This window comes from Calonectris borealis, chromosome 9, assembly GCF_964195595.1.
Source record: "Calonectris borealis chromosome 9, bCalBor7.hap1.2, whole genome shotgun sequence".
Classification (NCBI taxonomy): domain Eukaryota; kingdom Metazoa; phylum Chordata; class Aves; order Procellariiformes; family Procellariidae; genus Calonectris; species Calonectris borealis.
The window spans coordinates 11,319,518-11,345,854 of record NC_134320.1 but is presented as its reverse complement, the minus strand read 5'-3'; the positions used below and the strand labels follow the sequence as shown (position 1 = coordinate 11,345,854).

Sequence of the window (26,337 nt, the reverse complement as noted above, 5' to 3'; positions counted from 1 at the left end):
GTCCCGGGCCGGGCCGTGGGGGCATTGCGGGACGCGAGGGGGGAGCGGCGGCCCCGATCCGCGACCATCAGGCCGGGCACCCGCCAGCTCTGGGGTGAAGGGCCCCGGGGAAGCCCCGAGCAAAGCCCGTTTTGTCCTGTGAGCTCGCAGCTCGTTCGGTTGCAGCGAGTCGCCGGCCCGCATCCCCCGCCGAAGGTGCTGAGAGCGCCGGGCGCCCCGCTGCTGCGGAAGTTCCACCCGCCGAGCCCCGGCCCGCGCCGGGCCTCTGCCCCCGCCCGCTGCTGCCGGGGGTCCCCCCTGCCACGGAGCTCTCGCCGCGCACGGTTTGAGATGTTTTTAAAATCTGCTCTTTGTCTGTTACTGGGGTTTCATTTCCGCTTGCAAGACAAAGTCTGTTAGGAGAAGCGTTGTTTTTTCCTATTACCCATCTCCAGTAGCTCTAACCCTCGTTCGCATCATCAGAGTTCATACAGTACACCTTGAGCTTAAAGGTCGTGGTATGGAATTAATGAAGACACAGAAAATGGGCAAAGCAGGCCCTTCCCTTTGTATTGTCTTTCACTAAAAGACAAAGGCACACACTGTCACCATTGACGGTAAGAAAACATGCACAGCAAATGCCCTAAATAGCCAATGGAGTCACGTAACACACAGTGAACAAAGCTCAAAAACAACATACGCAACAGCCAAATCCAGAAAAGCGCAAGGAAGCAGGCACAGCCCCCGATACAATAGTGCAAAAGCCACGTAACACAACGCCCTGTTAACTTGACAGCACGTGAAATGCATGAGAGCAGCACTCCTTAACGAGGCACCCACAGCGTACGTATCCAAATCCTCTGGGCTTCTCATGCTGATGCTCCCCGAAGAATCTGTCCTCACCGGGGCACCGCTCCGCCGCTGCCGCTCCAGAGCGTGCAGCCACCAGCTGCCCAGGAGCGCCAGTGGCCTTCCCAGCTGGGGGGGGTCTGCAGAAGGGTGGCCCTGGTACTGTTCTGCAGCCTCTGCTGCTGCAGTGTGAGCCGAGGACATCGCTGAAAGAGGCCCCACATCCTTCTCTTCTGCAGCCGTTGGGTACCATCATCTCTTCACCGGTCGGTGTACTTCCAGAGCCCAGAAATGGTCCTGCACAGGGGTCTAGGTCCCCTCTGAAGCATTGTTTTGATACTATTGCATGTTCTCTCACACACGTTTCATACGCCCCCAGGGAAGGGGTTGTGGCTGCTGCAGCCCTGCACGCGAGTGGAAGTGGCAGCTGCAGCCATACGGGGCAGGAAGCCATTAATACACAGGGAGGCTGAGGTCTCCCCAGCAGCACCGTGTGCGGCTCAGCGCTCCCTCAGACAGTAGCCACCAAAAATGCAGTAAATCATGGGACTGAACAGGGGATGTTTAAACTGACCACAGTACCTGGGGACACCAGGCTAGCTTCCCATACCTGCGTACTCACCACACATTCCAAGAACAATCCCACAACAATCCCACGGAATAGCAGCCTGCAGCAGGCTATCGCATGCCCGCCTGCTACTTTGGAGTTGTTCAGTCCATCACTACTACTTACTTCGAAGACTGATAGTTTAGATGAACCCTCAAATAAATTTTCTTAAAATAATATTAAACAATGGTTTGGGATTTTTTTTTTTGAGAGAGTTTTATTAAATATACTACATCAGTATCTTGTACTCCATAATCTTTTGATCACTCACAGACTGACTTGCTTAAAAATGTATTTTATAGAAAAACATCTGCAAAATTAAAGCTAAAAAAAATACATATTACACACCTCTGGACAATCTGCATGTTAGCAAAGAATACCTTTTATTATTTGACCTGAACATGTGCTTAAACAAGGAACATATTCATGAAACAGGACGCACTCCTTGAATATGGCACACCTCAAACTACTCAGACTAAAGGAAAACTAGTGCAATCATGTTTAATTGCATCTAACAACAGAACAATAAAAACTCCTTTTTATTCCTTTGTTTTATATTTTTTCCAAACCCATTCTATTTGTTCTCTTCCCACCACAACAAAACATCCAGTGGTTATTCCTGTAGATCACTGTCCTTACATCGCATGAAGCAAACTTCGTATCAGCTGATGCATATTTACATTGAAGCATGCAAAGGAGGATACTGCAAGTATTTGCAATGCAAATCTATTAAATACATTATAACTGAACAACAAGGTGTCCCTTTAACACTGCAATTCTATAGCCTTTATCTGTGGTGGAAGTTTCCAGTGTATGAATTATAAAACAGCATACAATTCAGAAACAGAAACAAAGAATCTTGCAAATTGTTTGTATTTTCAACTATTAAATCTTTCCGAGAGCTATGTCTAGCGCCGAAACCAAAGCCAGCTATTGAGTAGCCAGAAAGCTACAGTAATTGAATACATGATCACTTCCCTTTTAGCACGCTCTTTGTTTTCTTCTTCCAGAAGTTGTAGACGGCGATTAAGTTTGATTATCTAAAAATAAATAAAGGCTTTTAATACTTCATTAAAAGTTGCCAGACTTTCTAGAAGCTTCTGAATAGCCATGTAAAATTAGTGTCTCAGACAGATGGATTTTAAACACTTGATAATTTGACTGTCTATCTTAAATCACTAATGATCAGATCTTGCTGTCCCTAATAAGTAGGAACAGAAATGGAGTCGGACTCTCCAGATTCCCAGAACAATACAGGATACGTGAGGGCAGTCCAGCAGGGGTATTGGAGAGGATATCTCATCATATCCGTTATGGATGCCTTTGCAGCCACACAGAAAACCTCTTCCCCCATTTTACCACTACAGCTTTTTCTTAATATTATCAACTACTATGCTTTACATACCTGTCTTCTTAAGGAAGCAGCATCTACAACTGTCATGTCATCTGGTGTTCCCTCAAGCGTAGTATCCAAGTTGGAAAGACCATATCTATCAAATAAGGGAGATAGCTTAGCTGTCTCATCCATGCAAAGATTAGCAAGTACCATACTTTATCAACATTCTAGTAGATGTATTTTTTGGTGGTGATGGAGAGAAGAATTATAAAACTTTTTTTCCAGCTTTTACAGAGTTGTCTATTTCAATAGGATCCTAACTGAATAAAGCACAAACACATATGAAGTGGGTAAGTGCTTGATTGAATCTGGGTTTATTGCTCTCCATGCAAATACTTTTGAAGATTCTCCATGCAGACAGACTTCTTGCTGTCACTTGGTCTCTCAAAAGACTTCCAGTTACTTAACTGATTAATGAAACCTGAAAATTGCCTGAGCTAAAATGCCAAAGTTGCAAGAGACCTGGCAACAGATTAGAAATAACCAAATGAAGACTTGGAAAGAATTGGATGTCTTATGCTCGGTACCTACTTAAATATCCCGAGCGGACACCTTTTAGGCAGAGAACCTTGCAAATAAGGAGTCTAGTGTGGAGTCACTGCTTGCTGAACTTTGCATGCATTAGAAAGTTTGTTCCCAGAGCACCTCTCAGTTTTGTTAATGTAGCGATTCAGAGAAAGCATTATTCTAACTCCAGGGCAAGTTAATTAAATTTATTATCACATTTATTATCAGTTGGGAAGTGGTAGAAAGTCCACATAAAGTATGTGTTTTCATCATCCAAATGCTACCTCTTAACCAGATTCTCTTCCAACAACTAACAGGTAAAAGTAGTTCCTGATGCTGCACCTACCACTGAGTGTCTCGCTTCCTATCTTAAAACCTCAGTTTCCAGTATTAGTTCTCCTGGACTTGCTTTCTCATTAGGACATACGAACAACTGCTGCAAACAGCTTAGGAAATTGAACAAAATAATGTCAAGGCTACCAAATTCACAACAAAATACACCTAAAAGAATGTTTAGCATTTAATGACAGTTAACGTGAATACCAGTAGAATTCCCGAAGCTTGCAGAATGCACTTAAGTGCAGATACTACTTTTGCACTGCATGTTCTTTCATCGCTTTCAGCAAATGTCTATAGAATGCCCTCAGCTCAGGCAAGATTTCCTCCCCTCCCCCCCGCAACAGATGACTTGTCAAAAGTTTCCCTGTATCATTGTTCATAGTATATTGTTTCTAAATAAAAATTACTGTTTCTAGATGAGAGTTGCATTGGTTTGGTCTTAGATAACAATGAGATCCTTGAGCAACACTGTATAAAAGTTAGGAAGTTAATTACATTTTGATCTGTGGTTTTTTGGGTTGAAGGGTATACAGGGAGAGGGAAGCCTTCTCCAGGTGAGATCAGGATAAAAACAGCTTTTAGTTAGGGAATAGTCAGATAACCAATTGTCTGTCAGCAGAGTCATAGCTGTTTTAAAAACACAGTATGGGACAAAAAAAAAGAAGTTTTGGCAACTCCTTTTGTTAGAAAAAGATTTTCTCATTAAGGCTATTATTATTTTTCATGCTAAGGAGACTTCAAACATTCACTTAGCTATAACTTATGCTATTTACTACTTGTAGTTCTTTCAGTTTGGGCAATACTAAAAAAAATTGAAACTGTTGGGTTTTTTGTGGTGTTTGGTTTTGTTTGTTTGTTTAATTTGTTTCCTCAGTGCTGTGAAGCTCACATTGCTAACTCAGCAAAGTTATCTTAAAATAAACCTAAGTTAATTATAAAACAATTTGAACATTTCTACTGTTAAAAAGTCTGAAGCTTTGCACGCACAAAAAAAATAAATCAAGTTTTCCTGACTACCACAGGTCCTCTGAAAGCCAAAGAGATTTCTGAGGAGGGTCTTTTTGTAGCCATTTTTTAATTTGTAGTAGATGGTAAAAAAATCAGAAAATCCACCAGATCCACAGCATAGTTGTCCCTCCCTCACCATCTCTTGGGAAAAGCAGAGAAGCTCATCATTTCAGTGAGATGGGCACACCTCCCTCCCAGGTCACATAAATTTAATATAAGATCACAGTATATCACTGCTGCTCTACCAACTTCCAAACCATTCCAGATATTAAATCAAGGGGATTACCATCAAGAAATCACCTGAGATAATCTCTTGGATCATTACAGAATCTGAATTCCTGAGTTAGAGAAGAATGACCTGCTTGAATCCAGTGTCTACTTAAGCACAAATGTAATCTCCATTTCAATGAAAACACAGAAGTGTAGTGGCAAATGGGAACAACAGATGTGGAAGGGACTATTTTTTTTCCTTCATCCTGACCATGAGATTATGTGTCAATCAGTTCCACTGAAACGATGTCAATCCGCCAAGACAACGGCAGTGAAAAGGCATCCAGCTACAACTAACAATCACAGGCATGTTACCGAGAACACCTGGAAAAAATAAGGTGATGCAAGGCCAAATTTTCTAGCAATAAAAATATGAAACTCCCTACTAAATAGAAAATACTTGAAGTATACTGCTAATATAATTTAAGAGCCTCCCCTCGCACATTACTTTGAGTCAGAATTCTGGAGCACATTGTATCTATTAGACACATGAGGTCTTTGCAGGTGACTTGGATGGGTAAGGAATAAAGGCCTGAAATAGCTCAAGAGTTGAGAGGGAGGATAGAAATGAGCACATTGTGTTTTAAAATAAGGACACTAGAAATAGGGAAACAGAAGTCTGAGTTTCAGAATCTAAATTAGTGGATCATGACTAACAAAAAAATACTCTTTACCTGGTGTTGTCATGATGAGGGTTAGAGGAAGTGGTAGCAGCTGACCCACCACGTAACACTGGCCTACAGCAGGTTTTTGTAGATAGAAAGGACAAGACAGAAAGAGGAAACGACAAACAGAGATAAGAGGTAAAACACACAGAACAAAGGAACATCAAAATACTTCCACTTATATTGTATAATGTTTCAATACAATATAATACCTATTTATTTTGTTGTAAATTGCACTTTCATATTTCTCTTATTCCAATTTAATCAACACTGAATGTTTATGCAGCTAAGACATGTAGGCAAATTTTTTTTGATATAGCTTCATTTATGGAAGACAAACTGTTGGAATAGAGATTTGGGTGGAGGTTATCAGCCTTATAAAATAACCATGGGAAACTTCAGGTTTAAAAAAACCATTCCCTCCAAAAACCACAACCCCACCCAACAACAATTGGCGGGGGGGGGGAGGGAAGACTACCTACACATACTTATAAAAGCCTTTTTAATCATCCTCTCCTCCCACTAGGGAAAGGGGAGGTTTGTCCTTTCTTTATTCATCTATGCTAGATGTAATTCAGAAAACCTGGGCTAGTAGCCTTAGGACCACATATAGTCCAAAGAGAGGTAGATCTCTCCAGGAAGAAGTGACTAAAAGCTTTAAGTAGATGGTATGAACATCCTTATAAATGTTGTTCTTTCTATTTCTTTTCTTTTTCTTTCTAGGCAGAGAGGAAGAAAAGGTAGAGCTTTTTAAGTTGCTGCAACTATATAATATACATTAACTCTGCAATAAGAAGTTACTGTGTCCCAATTTACAGAAGACGTGAATACCAGCAGTATCTTCTGACAAAGCCACTACTATGTGTTTTCAGTTCCTCTGGTAATGAGGCATTAGTGTTCCACATCTATGATGTGTAACAAACTGTTCAAGACCCTGAAATCTTTTTTCAATTTTGTCCATTTTCCCAATGCCAACAGAAGGTATTTGTACCATGCATTTAACCCGTGTATACTCCAGGCTATAAAATTAAAGACAAAGAGAATCTAGGTATGAAGATCTTTACAGCAGGTACATGTAGGAGGCAGAGGCTTGGTGCTGAGATGGCTGGGAAAACACCGTGGCCTGGCCTGAAAACGAGCAAGAACCATGCAAAAATATCACAACCACTAGTTTCATTTAAAAGGATCAGGATCCAGGAGCCTTAGCAAACTCTGCTACCTGATACAATACTTACTGGGACTAGGTCCTACTCTAATCAGCACCATAAAGTGCTTACCACAGTTTTTTTCCATCTAGCACATAAGATAAGCCAGCGTGATGTGTTTTACAAAACAGAAACCCCCGTTCCCAATACCTACAATAAAAGAATATTCTTACCTAAATGCATGAAGTCTTGCAGAAAGTTATCAGAAAAGGTATTCCTATTTTTTAATCAGAGAAATCATTCAGCTAGTCTAAAGTCTGACAGATGCTAGAACTAAATACTTTGAGAAAGCGTAAGAACTTCAGCAAACAGCAGCTACAGAACAGGTTGCAGAATTTCTCTGCCAACGTAAGTCACCTGTAATTAATTGGCAGATATGTAAATGCCAGCTTGTCAGTATCCAGCAGGCATTTCCCACATCATCTGACACAGGACAACAACATTCAGATTTTGTGTAATGAGAACGATAGGTCTTAAATGCTCTCTAAACTCTTGGCCCTCTGTGGCATTCTGTGGCAAACAAAGTTTTACAGCTGTTGTAGAACTAATCAAAACTAACTAATTCACACTACCCTCCCCAAGGAAAGCCACAGGCTTGGAGGTAGCCAAAGGCTACAGCAAGGAACAAAACTAGAACACTCTGGGATCTGTGCAAAACAGGAGCTTAATCTAAACTAAAGACAAGTCTTTAATCCCACTTCCCAACACAGCCAGGCTGTTAAGAAGCTGCACATGATTTATTCCTTTTCTTTGCAGTTCACATTTTATTTCTTTACAGGTGAACCCAAAAGGATCACCAGAATATTCCCCTGCCTCTCCCACACTTCTTACTTGCTTGGTTTTATATATCAACAAAAAAAATTCATTATATAGATCACAGTGGCCTCATAACCGAGATCACCTTACGCCAAAATCAGCAGCAAGTTTTTTGGTAAATACAGAATGCACATGTATAATATAGTCAAGCTATTAAATACGTGGCCTTCTTTAAAAAAAACTGTGTAGGAGTACATTAAAACTTTGAATTTTCTAGCTACTTCTGTCAATTCCATCCTAAACATTAACACATGATCAGAAGAAGCCGTAAGTCCGAGGCCATGTATACTCAACGCTTAACTATTTCACTGCAAATACAGTGGCAACCTGAAACATGAAGGGAATGCAGAGTAATACAATTTAATAACAGTGGGAAAACAGGCAATAAGGCAATGACCAAATGAATCTGGTCTGTCTTCCTCTGCTTAGAGCAGAGCATGCAATGGAAATACCACAGTAATGATGCAATCATAAACATATGGTCTGGGAGGGAAACAACAAGGTATGGACAATCTAGGTACCTGGGTCCAACTTCCATTGTTTCTGTGCACGCGCACAGGGGACTGAGGCCAGCACATTCTCTTTGTTCAGCAGAGGTAGCAGCTATGTTGACCTCTCACTGTACTTTAAAACACCTCTGGAAATCTCAGAAAGGCCATAAGAATGGGCACTAGGACTTTACGGACGTGTTCTGGACGTGAACTGGGTAAGAAGCTCAGCTTCTAAAGTACAGAAGGGATTGGTGCACTGAAGAATCAGGGACTGGATGAAACTGTTCTCCTCGCTTGCCTCGGTGCTATAAGTGGTTACTTCAACAAAGCAATAGGCTACGGTTTTTCCCAGGCTCCTTCAGACTTACTTAATTTTCCTCTGAACTATATTACCCCAGTCCAAAGTCATGTGTAGCCCTCTTCGATGGTCTTAACTCACATCCCATTTATTTTTACCATGAAAAATACCATTAACTTGCTCAATATAAAAAGTGATCTCATAACACCTCCAGATATGATTATGTGGGTGAAGTTTGGCATTTAAGAAGGATAGTGGCTTTTTAGAAAGGGCTATGCTAAATAAAAAGGTATTGGCCCAAGAGATGAAGAATAGTTCAGATAAAGTACGGATTTCAACACAACTCTATTCAGATATGAAATTGTCTTTTTTCCTGTATTTAAGACATCACTAAAATCTCCTTAAATGTAGGGGGTTTTTTGGTGTTTTTTTTTTTTGTTGCCTAGAGCATAAAAGATCAGTCTTTAAAAGACACTAGGTGTAGGCCCTACAGTCATTCGATAGAAATTGAAACAGAAAAATGGTTAGAATTGGAAAACAAAACTGACCTATTGTTCTTGTCCAAGCTGAAGGAAATGCAAGAGTAAACAGACAGTGTAAACAGTGATCATTAAATTGTTGCTCATTTAAATAACCTATTATGCGAGCAGTGCCGGCTAAACTAGGCATAATTCATTATCTGCAGCAGTACAATCAGCACCTACCGTTAGCAGTTTTAGTAGATTGGAAAATATTTAAAAAAAAAAAAGCAAGTCATGAAACAAGTTAAAATATTTCCAGTGAGTAACACATAGTCAGATCTTCTTCATTTTAAAAGATCTCTTCTAGTATTAAGCATAAAATGTTAAAATAGACAAGGTTTCAAGATAGAAAGCACGTTACACAGAGCAAAAGAACAGAGTGCAGGTTTGGAGCAATTTAAAATGAACAATATTTGGCAACCATGCAAGTGGATCATCCAAATTTCACATTCCTACGCCAGTTGTAGAGTAATGGTGGGTATCTAAACACCCAATCACAAAGAATACACTTTCACCTTATTGAAAAGTTCATTTTTTTGGAACCTACTGTTCATAGGTGACTAGAAACAGGTTTCCCATTTCTTCCAGGAAGGATAGTAAGAAAACCTCAAAAATTAACGCAAACCAGGAAGAGTAATGCAGCTTTTGAAGTATTCAGAACCCTAGAAATCTTCTGATAATTGAAGTAAGCTGAAAATGTATGTATGCATACGTGTACGTTTTCCAGAATCCAAGAAAACATGGGCAAGAACATGCTTAATGGAAGCCAGGAATAAAACCTGTTAGCTTCACTGCAAACTGGGGGAAGGGCTAGAATTTCAGTCTATATTTTAACAAGGACTCTTGGCACAGTATCCATAAGGGCTATTATTCACAGACAGGAGAATTCCTCCTTATCTGGGAGCTTTGATTTTGTAAAACAAAACGAACTTGTAATTCCATCCAATTTTTAATATTGACAAGAAAGAAAAGGTATTGCTGTCCAACTGTTGACAGGCATCAAAATTTTAACAGCTACAGCCTGAAATTTCAGAGTCAGGGTTAAGCATCCAACTCACAGAATTTCAAGGGGAGCTATGCAGCTAATTTCTGGGGTTTTTTTTTTGTTTTTTTTTTTAAGCCCCAGGTTAAGAACATAAAGGCTGGCAAGACTGGAGTTCTATACGATTAAGGAATGTTAATAGGGGCATTTATATACTGTCAGATCAGCAAACATGGTGAGCTACAAGATGTGCCAGTTTGAAAAGTGACTGCAAACACACAGACATTCACAATAAGATTGGCTTGATAGTCACATTTTATTACCAAAACAACTAGAAAGCAAATCATTTAACTTCACACTACAAAACATTAAGAGTGCTGCTGGGATATTAGCAACCAGAGGCAGATGGCAAATTTCAAAGAACTTCCTAGCACAGGCCACACCGAAGGGCTGCAGGAGGAATGAGCAGTTCCTCCCAACGTTCTTGCCAATTATCTCCTCTAATTCAACCTCTTGGCAAGCCCTCGAGGTCTTGGCTAGCCCTACGCTAGAGACTAACTGTGTGCAATTTTTACCTGAACCTCTCTGGTAGCATACTATTGAAATGAAAATTGCTTTTGGTAAATTAATCTTGCCATTATTAGTCTTTATAAATGTTTCTGTAGTGTTAAACATGCCATTTTTGTAACGCTTAGAAGTGCCAAATCAAGTCCAAGGATATATCAAGTGGGCAAAACTCCACTGAAGAAAATGGAAATCATAGAATCATTTAGGTTGGAAAAGACCCTTAAGATCATAGAGTCCAACTGTAAACCTAACACTGCCTGGTCCACCACTAAACCATGTCCCTAAGTGCCACGCCTACATGTCTTTTGAATACCTCCAGGGATGGTGACTGATTGCCATGAGGCTTGTATTGGCTCATTACCTCTCAAAGTATCAGCTTATCCATAAAAACAGACGTAGCTTTAATCAGAGGAGCAACCAGCTTCTCAGTATACGTTGCCTTTCTTGCTCTCTGCATTCAGCAAAGTGGTCACCATCAGTCATGTATCAATCAGAAATAACTATTTCCAATATAAACTAAACCAGACTAAAGTCTTGACATGTTATCAAAAGCAGTGTCTGTAATGCCTTGCCTAATATTCTAGCCTGTTTCCGCACATTTGTTTTAATGCTTTATGACAACATCAACCCAATCTTATTGGTTTGCACCATTGTTCACCAACAGAAAAGCAAAAGACAAAGCTAATAAATTTGCAGGCTCAGGGTCAAGTATTAATTGCAGAAAACACTGACAATCTGGGAACAGCAAAATCCCTTGCATTCACAGACTAACACTTCCTATTTTGATTTTTATTTAGAAGGAAACCAAAACAATGCTATATTTGACTGAAACAGAAGCATTTTGAAATGTGAATTTTGGACAATTAAATTGCTTATGAATAGTGAAAGCAAAGGAAAGCAAAAGCAAATAATTTCATCTCATTATTTTGTAAACAGAAACCAAACTCCACTAAAAAGGAGGGGGGGGGAAAGCAGCAAAAGCTGGCAGAATCAGTGACAACCAATCACCTGCGGTTTTCATCCAGCACATCCAAGACCTGCTGGTAAGCCCTACGAGTGGAAGACTGGATAAACGACAAAATGCCACGAGCAGAGTAAAGATTAGTTCCATCTTCAGGTAACATATTGGGAGGACAGACACGAGCCTGTTGCAGTGATGGTGTCACACTGTTCGTACAAGCATAGTAAACGAAGAGAGAAATACTATAGTCAGATTTTAAGTTAAAAAAAGCTTTTCAGATAGACCCCATTCCAAAATGCTTATTGCTTGCTTTTGGTTAACCCTTCTCCCACCACTATAAGGTAACACTCCCAAATTCTAGTAGTGCAGGGATCATGAGCTACATTTATATATGTTCGTCAGAAACAAACACAAGTTATCATCCAAGGACACAGTTTTGATCTGTTATAGAAGTTAGTTTTAGAAAGTCCTTGTCCAGCTAAATCTGTACCTGTTGAAGTCAGTATTCAACACTGACATCAATGAGAAAAGTGTTTTTACAAGCATTGGCATTTCAAAAAAATCCTACCCATAATCTCTTTCAAAACACAAGCCTTTTTCAATAAGGAGAATCTCACACAGAGCATCTTCAACAAAAATTTTTCTTCAAGCTGTGACTAAAGATCAAGATAGTATTTTGATTTGCACGTGAACAAAGTTTAAAGGCAACTGCAAGAAATTAAAAAAAAAGCACAGAATTCATATCCCAGTGACAACATGATCGGAGTTTTTGACTGTGATGCAAAAATAATATTTAAAATACACAGGACTGAAATTCAAACATGACCCTTTGGATTATACAAACCTCATCTCTATCAGACAAAAATTAGTTTTGATAAACTGCCTTTGATGTGCTCATGTTTCTTTACATTCAACCTGACTTTATCCACATTGTCCTTCACACATCAAGATATTTTAAATCTTGAAAAATTTTTTTATTTTTAAATCAGGAAACTTTAATTAAAGGTGAGATGCTTTTTTAATAGGAAGTAATTTGTGTTAACTTAATTGTAAATATTAACACAAATGCAAAACAAAGTGTGAGTCACTGTACCCTTTAAATCTTGGGATAGTTTTTATTTCAAGATTAGCATCCATAATTCAACGCATTTCCTTTGATCTTGCTACTTGTGCTTTGCTCCAACAGTTTCTGGAATTAGAATGCCAATCTTCCCGCTTTCGGCATTTTTAAGAAAATTAAGCAAAGCTTTAGTGGCCGAGTGCTTGGAAGCTGGTTTGATATTTGGATAATCTCTAAATGGGTCATAATTCTATGGATACTTATTTTGAATAGAGTCGCTCTGCGACTGGCTGGCACCAAGATCACAAAACTGAGTAAGAAAGTGCAATTGAAAAGACAGATTCAAAGCATGTCACTTCACCCACAGAAAAGTTCAGCCATCCTGTGCTTCAAGAGACATGCAAAGACAGCAGTGGCTGGTGCTTGGCTGAGACTGGTCATTATTTATTACCTAAACTGAAAGTATCTTTTCATGCTGCTGTAGAGTACATTTGGACAAGAGAAAGTAAAAAAGAGAATGAGACATCAATAAACATCTGCTTCGCTTCTTTACAGCTTTTATCATTCTCCAAGACTTGTAGGAGTCTTTCTTTTCTATTTATATAGACTTTCTTTTATCTTTATAACGACTTCTACTTTGCAATCAATGGTAGTGGTCACATCCACACATTTTACTCTTGAATTGCATTGGAAATGCCAATATTCACTAGAAAAATATCAAGAAGCAGGGGCAAGTATGGAAATACTGCCACTAAAGTGAATTTATGAGAATTTCTACTGCTTTGTGGATTTGCTGGCTTGAGGGCAATGAGGGAAGAGCTGAAGGCTTGAACTCATAGATGTTTTATATTAAAAGTAATTTTTCCTGTTCATCACTTTAGAGATTTACAGAATAGGTGGAAAGACAGCTTAAAAAAAGGTAACAAACAGTATTTAGACATATTGCAAACTAGAAGATATTGTGGAATTCCCGTTGTCCAGGATGGTATTACTGTAAATATCACAGTAATGTTATTTGCATACAAAGTCTTCTGTAGATACTGAAAAAAAAAATCCCAAAAAACTATTTAACGAAAAGTGCGCAAAATTCTCTAGAAGCAAGTTACATGTGCTGATTAAATGGAAAGTGTATATAATAAGGAAAAATCAAGGCAGACTTCAGAACTAGATAATTCCTAACCCCATGGTCTAGTCCCTGGACTACTTTATGCTCGTTTTATAGGTGGCTTGTAAGAAAAGGCAGTTTCAAGAGATTACTTCATTCATTTTAAGATATTATTTAATTCTTACTTAAGAGAATATTTAGTTTCTTAAATGATTTAATTATTTAAGAGATTATTTAAATCTATTTGCTCCTGGATATGAGCTAAACTGTACAGCTACATGAAATTACTCAAATTTTCTCCATAAAGGCTATTGCTAATTTTAATATCCTTCTGAAGTGCATAGTTTGAGAGAGACCTTTCTCTTCCTTTCTGTCTGAAAGCCAGAATAATTCTATGAAGGGCTCAAATGTCAGGATTAAGGAATATGGGGGGGGGGGGGAACTAAAAAAAAAAACCACCCAAAAAAGAAGCCAAATTTTCCTTCTATTCTTTTTCAGAATTCAAAATGATTGCCCTGTAAACATGCAGTAGTCATTTAGACTATGTCAGAGACCATGGAGAAGAAATATTATGAAGCAAATATTTGATATACTAATCAGCCAAGATGACATAAGAAAAAAACCTCTAACATAAGGAAAAGTCGCTAACATTTAGTATCACTACTTATCATTAAACATTGTGGCTATCCCCCTTTTCTCCTCCATTTGCAGTTAAATGGTCTTAGTTCTAGATACAATTTTGTTTCAAATTTCTGAAAAGAATTCTTATATACAGCTCCAGCCACTTATTTTAGCACTCCCTGGTTACAAACACCAGTCAATTCCAGAGTTTGGAACCAAAACATGGAATTACAGAAATTGCTATGGAAGAGCACAGTAACATTCTACTATATGCAGAGTTTTTAGCTTAGCAGTAATCTCCCCTAAACCTTCTCAAAACATTTGTGATGTACACAGGGTTTATTTCAGGTATTTCTCTGACTTACAGTTCTGGAATTATGAAATGAGAGGTAAACAGATTTAACTAATCAAGGTTACTTTAAATTCAACCACACAGACAGACTATTCTCATTAGAGACATGCACACCATTACCTTTTCCCCCACGACTTGCATGAAGAACAGAATTTCTCAAACTGTGAAACTGAACTCTCTAGAGAGATGTGTTTTTCTAAGGGAAAGGCTGGAGCAGAAAAAAAATTAAACGCTGTCCCCTTTTCCATGCACTCTTGGTGGTTTGTTGACTTCCGATGCAGAAGTGGAATCCTTGCATTCAACATTGGCTGGCAATGGCCAGCAAAAAGCTTTGTTTCTCCAGCTATTCAAAACCAGCCACAGAACAAAGAATGAAACAAACTAAAGCTATTTTGAAATTTAATTTTTCTTTACAAATTGGTTCTTAGTTGAAGCTGTCCCTTTCCTTTTGCCACCAGGTATTTTTCCCTATGTTCTTTACACAGGGAAAGGATTTGGCAAAGTTTGAGAAACCCTGAAGCAAAATTAGAAACCACACATTCAGTGTAGCGAAGGCTGTTTCAAATTTTATATTCTAAACTACAGATACTTAGTCAGAAAATTAGTATTGCAGAGAGCTACATAATTAAACACACTCTTGATTTTCATATACCAGGTAACATTTAGGCTTACGTGCAATCCTTAGTCGAAAGAGGTGACTGGAACCGTGGCATTTTATTTCTTGGGACAGTATCTGATCTGTGCCACCTTGAATAATAATTGTAATCTCTTAAGTAAGCATCCTTATAAATAGAGGGATTGTAATTTAGAGAGCTGTCATTATAGCTACACAGATAGATAGTTATTGTACAAGCAGGTGCTTACTTGTTAGTCTCAGTTTTTTAAAAACATTTGAGAATTACTGTCTTTAGTGAAGCCCAACTCCTGAAAAATTCTCAGAACTGTATCTGCATGCAACTGGATCACAAGAAGAAAAAAACAACAAAGAAGAAACAACTATTTGTACCATGTAGAGAACACTGTGATAGGGAGCCCAGCCAATTTCTTTCACTTCAATCTGACAATCTATTCCAGAAAGTTTAATTTTGTCACTTTCTAGGTCAAGCACTGGAATTTTGCACAGTACATTTGAACATTTTGTCCAAGGAGGACAACGGTATCCCAGATTAAAACTTGAGTATTATAGTGCTATTTAGAAAACAAAGGTTTTAAAAGGCAGTGCTTCATGTGCCTTTTCAATGGGGTCCTCATCACGGCATCCGAGTAGACTATCATGTCTATCAGGAAGTTGAACCAAGGAGGTAAGAGAAACAAGCATTTAAAAAAAAAAAAAGTATTTTTTGGATAGGAATTAAATATTTGAAGTAAAACGTGGACTCTCTTTCCTACTTGAAGATGTAAACCAGGCTCACATAAGCATAGGAATGAAGACCTGATCTTTGTCAAGTTAGAGTACCATAGTATTTGTACTGCAGAAGTAAACTACTTAGACATGATATGAACTTAAAAGTCAAGCCAGTTTTGATGAAGCAGAAATGTATCATTACAGTAATTAGAACAAAGATTATTTCTTTCAGCCAACAACACTGGAAATAAGAACTTCAGGAGCAGCTGGTTTCTTGTGGTTTTGTACCACTGGAAAAAATAATATTTCTAGATGGTAAAGAAATTTCAACATGATATAAATGAGGTAACAGGTGTACAATTACGTTTTCTGTAGTGCAAAGAATACATTTGTAGTAGAATTTATCTACTTAAATGATCTAATTTATCAACAAGGAAGCTAAACTTAGAAGACATGCATCACGTTTACCAGGAACCTCTAATAGAAAGAATGGTCTATGAGCTAGGTGATACCCAGTACCATCTGAGGTAGCATAATTTACATCAAGCAGGTTGGTTTGCTTGTATTGCCTATTTTGAGCTACACAATAACACTTCCACATGGGTAGCTTCTCTAAGTAGCTACCACAGTAAAAACAGAATGCCACGTTATCAATTTTGTTTGTAGAATCACTTCACTTACATAAACTTGCAATTTTTTTTGCAGTTTACAGTATATGTAAATTAATAAATGGTGCCAGCAAATAATATGCAGACTATAGCTACTGAGCGACAGGAAAGCACACAGGTGAGTTTTACAGATTTATGATTTTTGGATTCAAGAAGTCCAAAAAAATGTGAGAAATCTGTTAGCAACTGAATACATCCAGTCAGAGCCCATCTTGCCAGTTTCTCAGTTGGCTGGCTGGGCAGACAGCCCATGACTTTCAGAAGACTAAACTAACCTGGGGAGCAAGGATAAAGTGACTTCAAGAAATCGCAAGAATTCAAATACCATCTGTTTTTCCTTTAAGTCCAATACATCAAAGACTGGCAAAGCAGAGCTGGTAACATCAAAGGGGTAAACTTTTTCACAAGCAGCTTCCATCACATGAAGACCATCTATTCCAGCACGCATCATGTGCAAACTATCAGATAGGCAAGCGAAGGCTATTCCTGCAGTGAAATTCCAGTATGACCGGTCCAACAGGACATAACTGGATGACCAATACCACAGGGAACTCGGGCACTTAGTAGGCTGCTAGAATGTTTGGAGACCGAGCTGATCAGGAGCTTATGCATGTGAATCTGGTTTTGCCAGATCAGTGAATATATATGACTTGGCAGACTTGAGTACCTACACATGTGAAATCTATAAGCTTGTATGAACCAATAGCCTGACTAAGTAAGAAGAGGAAGATATGCAACAATATTTCCATGAATATCTGGAGGAAAAGGAGAATTTTAACATGTCTGGAACATGCATCAGAGTACATTTCACCAGTTTTAGACAAACTAACTAACAGGTAGACAGATATGTAGTACATATAGTACCTCCTAGTGCCCCTGCTGTCAACAGAAGAAAACAGACATTTCTAGGACATAATTCACTTGATCTATTTTAGACTAAAAATAGGTAGACCCTAAGTAGGTCATGCCCTCTAGTTACTGAAAATTAAGTTTATGGTGATTAGCAATAGTGTTATACAGTCTACAGATGACTGGGACAGATGAATCCCATCTTTTAGGTCTTAAATATAAGATCCTTTCAATAAAGGAAAGTATTCTTTATGGTAGCTGTATTAGAAATCTTTTATATATGAGTTTTAAGTACGACATTGCAAAAACAGTTATTGCCAGGTGGAAAGATGCTGTCGCTCAGAATAAACCCTGATTAATCAAAGACTATCATATCTAATAAAAATATATAGACCTGTATGTCTTCAGAAAGAAGACATTGCATAAGGATTGCTACCTCAGATGGTATCAATAAATGAAGTTTCCAATTCTGAATGCTACTTGCCATTTTGGTCTCAAACGATTAAGACATATACTCACAGATTCCAATATATTAAGTACATTGACACCAAAAAAAAATTACTTATTCTAATATTTATGAGAAATACACATATTCCTTTTTCTATGAATGAAAATCATTACATAATATCACCAGTGAGAGAACTGGGAACATTTTCATGCACAAAGAACTCAATTTCCTGAAAATTCGTGGGGAAAAAAAAAAATTATACCAGCTCAGAAACTGAAAAATCTCCTGAAGTAACAATTCGCGATAACTGGTGAAACCAACTGTGAGCCCACAAACACTCCCACCCATTCACTGCAAGAAAATACTTCACAAATGAGTCACTTCACTAAACAAAAAGCATAGAAATTAAGAAAAATGCTGGCCTTATAAGACTTAAAATTATGTACTTGCCACAACATACAAAATATTAGTCGGAAAAAACAAGTAACGAGGAGATAAGGAACAAAGGAAATACGTGACAAAGCTGTAGTTGTGTCCCTGCACTCTGTTGCTCTACTCACATGGAATCATTCCGGGCCAGCTGGCCATTCTGTCGAGTGGCATTTTCACTCATGGAACGTTCTCTCTTCAGTCTTCCCACTGAGCGGACCTGCGTAAAAGGGGAGAAAGAGAGAGATAAAAGGGAATTCCAGGAGACACTTAATAACTTGCGTTGGAGATTTGCAAGTTAGATCTGCCCTCAGATACAAAGGCAGGTTTTCATGGGTTTCACAGTGATTAGGAGGAAAACAACTGATGACAGGATCTGATGCTGGTACATGAAAAACCAAGGTCCAAACTTACTGAAATCCTGTCGTTATCTATCCATATGATCTGATGCCAAAAGTACGAACAAACAGAATTTTGAATATGTGAGAAAGCAGTATTACGTTTAATATTACTTCCTATCACCAGAGATAAATATATTTCTACTGTGTTTTATGAGTCTATAGAATATGCAGCTTCATAAATATTTTTCAGTTTTTAAGATGTCAATTACACATCATCCACCTGGATGCCAATGCTATACCATTCTTTGAAGTTGGTTTTCAGAGTTTTGTTAAAACTCACTAATTCTATGTGGCGTTATATCATCTGGCCACGAATTCCAAAGGTTAACTATACATGTTAAAAGACTCTTAGTTTGTTTTCTGATAACCTGCAAATTAAAAAAATCTTGCAGCTTTCTCTTCAACCAAGAGGATTTTTTTGTTAAAAGTATTTTGAGTAGTTCTAATTATGACTTTATTTTTGTAACTACTGTGTAAGGCAACCTCAGCCATCTGCCAGTTAAATATGGAACTTCAAAGTCATAATTAGAACTACTACAGTAATAATAAAAATATTTTTATATTTTCCCAACTTATGTTAGCACCAAGTAGATCTGCATCACAGTAGAGAAATCATTGGTCATTTCACTTTCTTTAGTAGAATGCTTCTCAACTAAGGAAAAAGCAAAATAAGTACTAGCCTCTTCATTTTGAGGTGTCTGCTGTGGAGGTTTTTCTAGGTCCAAAAAATCTAGCGGTCGATCACTAAGAGAAATAACACGGGGAGGAGTTTTCAATGCCAGTGGTTTGAATGGAGTAGACTGAAGAAGGTCAAGGTCTGGTGGTCTGGAAAATGGAATGTCTCCACTATTACCTGCAAGAACATCACTTGTCAATAGAAAGCAAACTGTTCTGAGGCCTGAGGGCTAATGCTAAAGTTCAAAAAGACATCACATCAGTTACTTCCCCTAACTATGCCAAATAATTAAGTATACCTTCCTTTAGCAGAGCTTGTATGTTAAAAACTGGTAAGGCTCTCATAAAGACTACACTAACTGACGTTTATTTGAGCAGTTTCTCTGAGAACAATGATCCTGAGTAATCCTGAGCATCATCAACTGTTATTGCAAGTGAGGGCACTTTTAATCTCAAGACATAGTCCTATTAGAGGTGTATTTCGTTTAGAAATATGGTGACTGGGGATGTGAAGATGTCACTCTTTCAAAGCATAAAATATATGCATGTCACACATGTTTCAAATTGTAAGAAAGTTCCAGGTCTGTCACTGTAAAGCCCATGACAATAAATACTAAAGAAGTATTGATAGAGTCCACCCAATAATAGACAGATCCTTAACATAATTAGTGTTCTGATTATAATCAAACATATTTTGCACGGCTAATATATAGTACATCCCCAAAACTTTTTATAGTTACTTTTACAGTTATGCTTACAGTTAATTAAGAAAAATCAAGTGTAAATCAATAAACATTACATTTTTTTGTTCCAGAAATGGTTTAGTAAGATGAAAGGTCAGCAATTAAACTTTCTGTTCATAATTCATTCATTAACTGTCTCAATCACAAGCTATACCAAAACTATTCATGAAACATTTTCAGAGTTCAAGAAACTTCCTAAGTCAAAGTTGATGAGCATAACTGTTTGAAAACCAGAAAGCATTTTACAGGTTTTTCTTTTAAAAATGTATTAATATATGGTTTTGTCCATCCAGAAACGTGAGGAGCTAATTTAAATTTTCACTTATTTTTCTTTTATTGAGATGCAGACATACCTGCCACTACAATCCGCTCTGGAACCTGCATGGTTACACTGGCATTTGGAAATCCTTCTTGGATGCCCTTCTCAAGGTCAGCATTTTGAGGAGCTACTTTGAGTTTTTCTGGGACCCTCATGCGCTGACTGATTCCTTCGGTGTATTCCATTTCATACTGAAGGCGATTAATTTCTGCCATCTCGGCAGCTGGAGATGGGAATGCAGCCCCACTCATTCTGGCAAAAGAAAACCAAAAGCTATAATAGCAATATAGGAAACCAGCAGAAAGTGCATAAAGGAAACTCTTTGTTTTGATTACTAGGCAAGTGGTAGATGATCCTAACTGAACAGACTTATTTAGAGAAACAAATTATACGATAAAATTCACAGGAAATGTAGTCATAAATAGCTGAGAGTTGAGGGCAGAGACAGAAGAACAAAGTGATGATGTAGGCAACGCTTAAAGCTGCACTGAGGGTCCTCAAATTGAACTATGACAAAAAAACATAGAAATTCTGCATGTAATGTACTATTCCTGCACTGGCTAGCAGAAAAAGAAAACCAAACAAACCAAAATAAAAAAACAAACAAAAGAATTGGCAGCATTAGTAGGAAATCTGTTCAGGATTGGTAAGAAATCTGAAATACTGATCTATATTTACACAGATCCAGTGTACTGGTACTTGAGAAAATGGATGAAGTCTTACAAAACTGCATGTTAACATAGGGGAACAAAAGAAAGGGCTCGGCTTGGGCAGCAGCCTTCTACTCGCTGTCAGTCACCCAGATCTCACTCCATCTTACAAGGACAAAGTTCCTTATCAACAGCCTGTCAAATCAGCTTGAAAACCTAGCATATTCACAGCCCATTCCCAATCACAAGCAATTCTGTAAACTTCTCACTTCTGAATTTTTCTGTAAATGAAAATCTTACTTTTGCAGAACAGATGCAAGATGGGCAGAGAGAGAACAAGACTTTATTTACACTTAAAAGGGTTTGCCAATACTTTATATACACATTTTCCTAGAAAAGGAGGGGATTTTCATATGAAGCAGTGGGGGAATTTCCTGAAAACGGGGTGTGAGAAACTTACTAATACGGCAGTTGCTGGGAGCAGTATCGAAGACAAAGACCAAGATAACTGGGTTTTTTGAGCTCAGGTTTAAGGTTGAGAGAAAAAGAAATCCTAGAGCTGCACTTGGAGGTGGGCTGGGAAGGGGCTGCCGATGGAAACTGTGGGCTGGAAAGGGAACTCGGATGGCTGAGAGAAGTTGTTCAGCTGGGCAGTGGCTAGTGGACCTTGTTGATGGCTCAGACTGAGGTTACGGGCTCGGTTAAGAGAGAGGCATCCTGGAGCCGCAGTTAGAGTGGGGCTGGAAAGGGGCTCCCAGAGGAAACTGTGAGCTGCAAGGAATACTCGCTTGTGAGAAATTTTTCATCCAGGCAACGGCTGGGGGGCCTTGCCAACAGCTCAGACTGAGATAACTGTTATTTTTAGGTGAGAGAAATATGTATTTCTACACATATGTGTACACACACAATACATAAATATAGTTATCCTGGCAAATTTGCCTATGGGAAGCATAGCTTGCTTTAACAAGAAATATTCTAGTGGTATTGCTTGAAGTAGTTCCCTAAATGAAGTAATCTATCCTGGCAAAAAGGCAGGTTTTGCCGCTATAATTGCGACTATATTCTTTTAATATTTTTGGCAGCAAGGCTACGTCTGTTGCTGCGTGCATGCTTTCATAAGCTGAACATGCAGAACTTTGCAAACAAAAAACCTCAGTGCAGACCATCTACATGGCAGGTGAGACGGACCACAAGCCATTCCTCCCACATCACACAGAAGCAATACTTTCCATATTTATCAATAAAACCTCAAACTAATAGCAACCTTCAGACAACAGAAAGAAGCACACAGAAGGATTTGGATTGTGTAACACTATATTAAATGCACTCATTTAGTATATTCAAGATGTGATCCCCTTGGCAATCCATCCTGGGATCCTCAGTGTTATATTCAGGACTTCCTATCACCACAGATCAAATGAAAGAATCTCATTCATCTCAAAGTCCCACTGCAGCACAGTAGAACTGGGGGTCAGGGAGAAGGCAGGAAGGTCACTGTTCTATGTAAATTAAAAAAAAAAAAAAAAAAGTAGTCATAAAGGAAATACCTGAAGCGATGCAGATTTAATCCATCTATATTAATTCTTACTGTCTGTATGTACCAAGCGAAAGGAACCGGAACAACCCATTTAATCAGAAATAAACACTTTATAGGAGTTCAAGAGGTGCTTAAGCAGCTCTGCCACTTCAAAATTCTTAAGATTTCACTTTGCGTTTTTTGTGTCCCTGCCCTTTGGTCTTACAAGCTAAATTTGTCCCTCTTGCAAGACATTGGCTAGATCAGCTGGTGACATGAACAAAGTATACAGTCTTCTGGCATTTCCACATTCCAAAAGATGCTTTTCATTTCAAAACACGGTCTATGACCAGTAAAACATTTCCAGATCGACAGGAGTAAAAATCATAATGTCAATAAAGAGATCAAATTTAAAGAAAATCTTAAAGTACCCAGAGTATCTACTGGCAGCAGCTTAAAGAATAGTTACTGCTCACAAGACTTGACAAAAGGTGTTTCACTGCTTGTTGACTTTCTCATTTTGAAATACCTGTACGGCTCTAAGTTTCGCAATCAAGCATCGCTACACCACAGCAGTGTTAACACCACAGCTTCCCTAGAGTTTGGCATTGCTTTTGTACCTAAGTCTGCATGACAACTGCTTTCCAGCTGTAAGGTAAAACACACACAAAACAGGACAGCATGAGAACAGTCACTTTATAAACTATTTATAAACTAAATATCACTGTACTTGCCAAGGACCTACAGATACAATACCTCCATGTCTTCCTAGTCTTGCCTACTTCTCACCTACTTTGCATCACTGAGAATTGTATTTTCTGTCAAACTGATTTCAATTTTTATCCCTTTTTACAAGAGAACAGCAAAACAAGAAGCAGTGAGATTTCAGCAACAGAAACCTTAAAATATTTTAACAGGGCTTGTTAACAAAACCCCTAACTATTTAAAGAGAAAAGAAATCAAAGTTATGTTTTCTGTAATGTTCTTGTTACACAAAGCGTTTTACAGAAGACATTAATAATAAATCAGGGAGCAGGAGGATTTTTAAATTGCTATTTACAGAACTAAGTAGCTCTAAAGAGGCACGATAATAGAAAAGAAGTCTGAGAATGATGAGACAATAAAAACACAATCACAAATACAGGATAAATAAAGGACAGAGAGCAGCTGAAGCACAAATAAGCATCAGTGGCATTTAATGAAAGAGAGAATGGAAGGAGAAAATCCAGAGGAGGATAAGGGAACAGAGAGCAAGCGAGGTTATATAAGGTGAATTATATGTTTTCAAAAACACATAGGGGTACCTCTTCCCCCTCTCCTAAACGGCAACAGAAGAGACGGGGATGAAGCAACGCATACAAATCTGAAAGATGACTTTTTGTCAGCATTCTGGCAATAATCTGACATTGGCCATATCTGTGCTGCAACCAGAAATGTTTTGCACAGTGTGGATGTCTGAGTTAATTTGAAGTATATGAAGATGAGTACTGGTAACAGTATAGCTGTGCCAGCACTGAGATCAGAGCAGGTTTTACAGCTTACACCTAACTAATTGTAACTTCTCCAGCTACATTACTGTTTGTTCCTGATGCGGCTACTTTACAGCTAGTTTGTTCAAGCGCCCATAAGCTACAAAGTGCTCCTTTGGCAAGTTTCTAGATATCTTTCCACAAGTAAAAGGGGAAGAGGAGGACGTAAAGTTAAGGACATTTATTATAGGACCCAAAGGACCCTATTATGGGACCCTAAAACTGTCAGAACATGTATCACAGGGGCATTCAGGATCAGAGGCTATGAAATAACAAAGCACTAACGGAACAATTTGAGGGAAAGCAGAGCTAGGTATAGGCTAAATGCTGAAAGCTGTTCTGCATAGAGCAGTTACATGTGTTGAACTTTTACAATATATTACCTCCTCTCCTTAACACAAGACTGACATGAACAAAAAAAAAATCTATTATATATAAACAAGGCTATGGGATCACAAAACACTTAAGGCTGCATTCTTTCCAGTTTGTTTTACTCCAGCTGGAGGTTTTCATGCAAAATACCTTTTTTTTTTGTAATAGAAAAAATACTGGAAACTTTGGGAGGAAAAACATTGTCACAGTCTGAAACACCCAAACATTCATCGTGTTGCGACAGTATTAAGGGCATTCGGCAACAGACCCAGCCAGCTAGTGTCAGAGGAAGGTAAAGGGGGAACCGGGCGCTCGGCAGAGCACAGGAGCCCTCGGCGTGCTCAAGCGCTCCCTTGGCGCTTGCGACCACCCTGAGTGTCCCGTCAGTCCCCCTAAGGGTCGAGTCTCCAAAACACGCGTCCAGGGCCGCTGCCAACCTCCAGCTGTGGAAGGCGGCTGCAAGCGGCGCCGGTCCCGCTACTAAAACGCTTCCAGTCGGGAACACAGAGCTGGGAACGCCGGGAGCGCTGGGCGTGCCAGGCCGGGCAGCGGCAGGTGTCAGGCAGCGACACCCGGCACCGGAGGGAAGGGGCGGCCACCAACAGGGCGACGAGCAGAAGCGCCCGGGGCAGCCCCGGGGAGGCGAAGGGGTGCCCCGAGGTTGGGGGCGGGGGAGGCAGCGGCGAGCCGAGGCAAGCGGGGAGGCACGGGGCGAAGAGAGGGGCTGGAGCAGGAGGGGGCCCTGCGCCACGGGGGGGACAGGGCTGAGAGGAGACACGGTCGGGGGGGGACGGACAACACAGGCTGCGGGGGGGGCTCAGGCTGGGGTGGGGGCTCAGGCTGGGGGGGGACCTCAGGCTGGGGGGGGGCGAGGCCTCAGGCTGGGGGGACGGATGGCTGTGAGGGCGGGGGCGCCCCGCGGCCGGGCTAAGCCCCCTCGGGACAACCTGGAGAGGCTGCCGCCAGGCCCCGGCAGCCCGTACTCACCCAGAGCGGCGGGAAGGCGGCCGGCGAGCCCCTGCTCTGCCTGACCCGGCCGGCCGCTCCTGCCGCGCTCCGGACCCTCGCGCTGCCTCCCGCGGGCGGGGGGTGGTTAAGCGGCGCGGCGCGCCCTCACCGCACTCCTCAGGTAAGACGCAAAAAACGGCCTGCTTGTCCCCATCGGGCTCCCGTAAGGGCTGCCGGGCCGGAGACCGCGCGTCATGTGACCAAAAGAGGGCGGAAGCGGCTCTCGCTGCTGCCTCACGTGCGAAGGAGCCGGAGGGAATTCATTTTTAGTGAGGGCAGGCGGGCACCGCGCAGGCGCGCTGGGACCTGTCCCCCGGCCGCGGCGCAAGGTCACCCGGGGGCCCGGGGCTGCCCTGCGCAGGGGCCGGAAGGGGCGCTTGCAGCCGGCGTTGGGCCCTGGGCAAGCGGCGCCGCTGTCACGGCGACCCGCGGGCCGGAGGGAGCGGGTGGTCGCCGGCGCTGCTTCCAGCCAGAGCGTGAAGAGCGGCAGTTAGCGGCACAGGTCTCTTCAGCCGATGCCTGCGGCTTCTCATCGCCTTCCGCCCGCCTGCACGGAGGGCCAGCCGCTTGCGTGAGCCTGGCGCCGCCCTGGAGCTGGGCGCGTTGTGCCTCCGCGGCTCCTGGGCTGACCCTCACAGTAGCTGGTGGTGCCCACGGGGAAGAAGCTTTGGGCAGCCCTCACTGCAGGTGCCGGCAGAGCCGGGACCCGCTGCTGCAGCGCCTGTGCCGGCCCTGCTGCCCATGGCTGCCTGCCGCTCGCTCCTGCTGAAACCGCTCCGTGCCATC

General features: G+C 40.4%; 1 protein-coding gene across 9 annotated transcripts; it reads right to left on the bottom strand.

The window, feature by feature from the left end:
- Positions 1-1,799: 1,799 nt before the first annotated feature.
- MFF (mitochondrial fission factor) lies at positions 1,800-26,280 on the bottom strand. Of its 9 annotated transcripts, XM_075158216.1 has the most exons (10): positions 25,531-25,754; positions 23,172-23,290; positions 20,511-20,728; positions 19,420-19,592; positions 18,470-18,558; positions 15,272-15,346; positions 11,509-11,667; positions 5,630-5,692; positions 2,841-2,925; positions 1,800-2,475 (listed from the first exon to the last, which is right to left on the bottom strand). In XM_075158216.1, the coding sequence occupies exons 3-10, from the start codon at positions 20,725-20,727 to the stop codon at positions 2,344-2,346; spliced, it is 993 nt and encodes a 330-aa protein (XP_075014317.1). In that variant the 5' UTR covers position 20,728; positions 23,172-23,290; positions 25,531-25,754; the 3' UTR covers positions 1,800-2,343. The 9 variants fall into 9 exon arrangements, with proteins under 9 accessions (XP_075014317.1, XP_075014318.1, XP_075014323.1 ...); XM_075158217.1 differs by lacking the exon at positions 23,172-23,290 and having other exon boundaries at positions 25,531-26,111; XM_075158222.1 differs by lacking the exons at positions 11,509-11,667; positions 23,172-23,290 and having other exon boundaries at positions 25,531-26,280.
- Between the last annotated feature and the right edge of the window lie 57 nt (positions 26,281-26,337).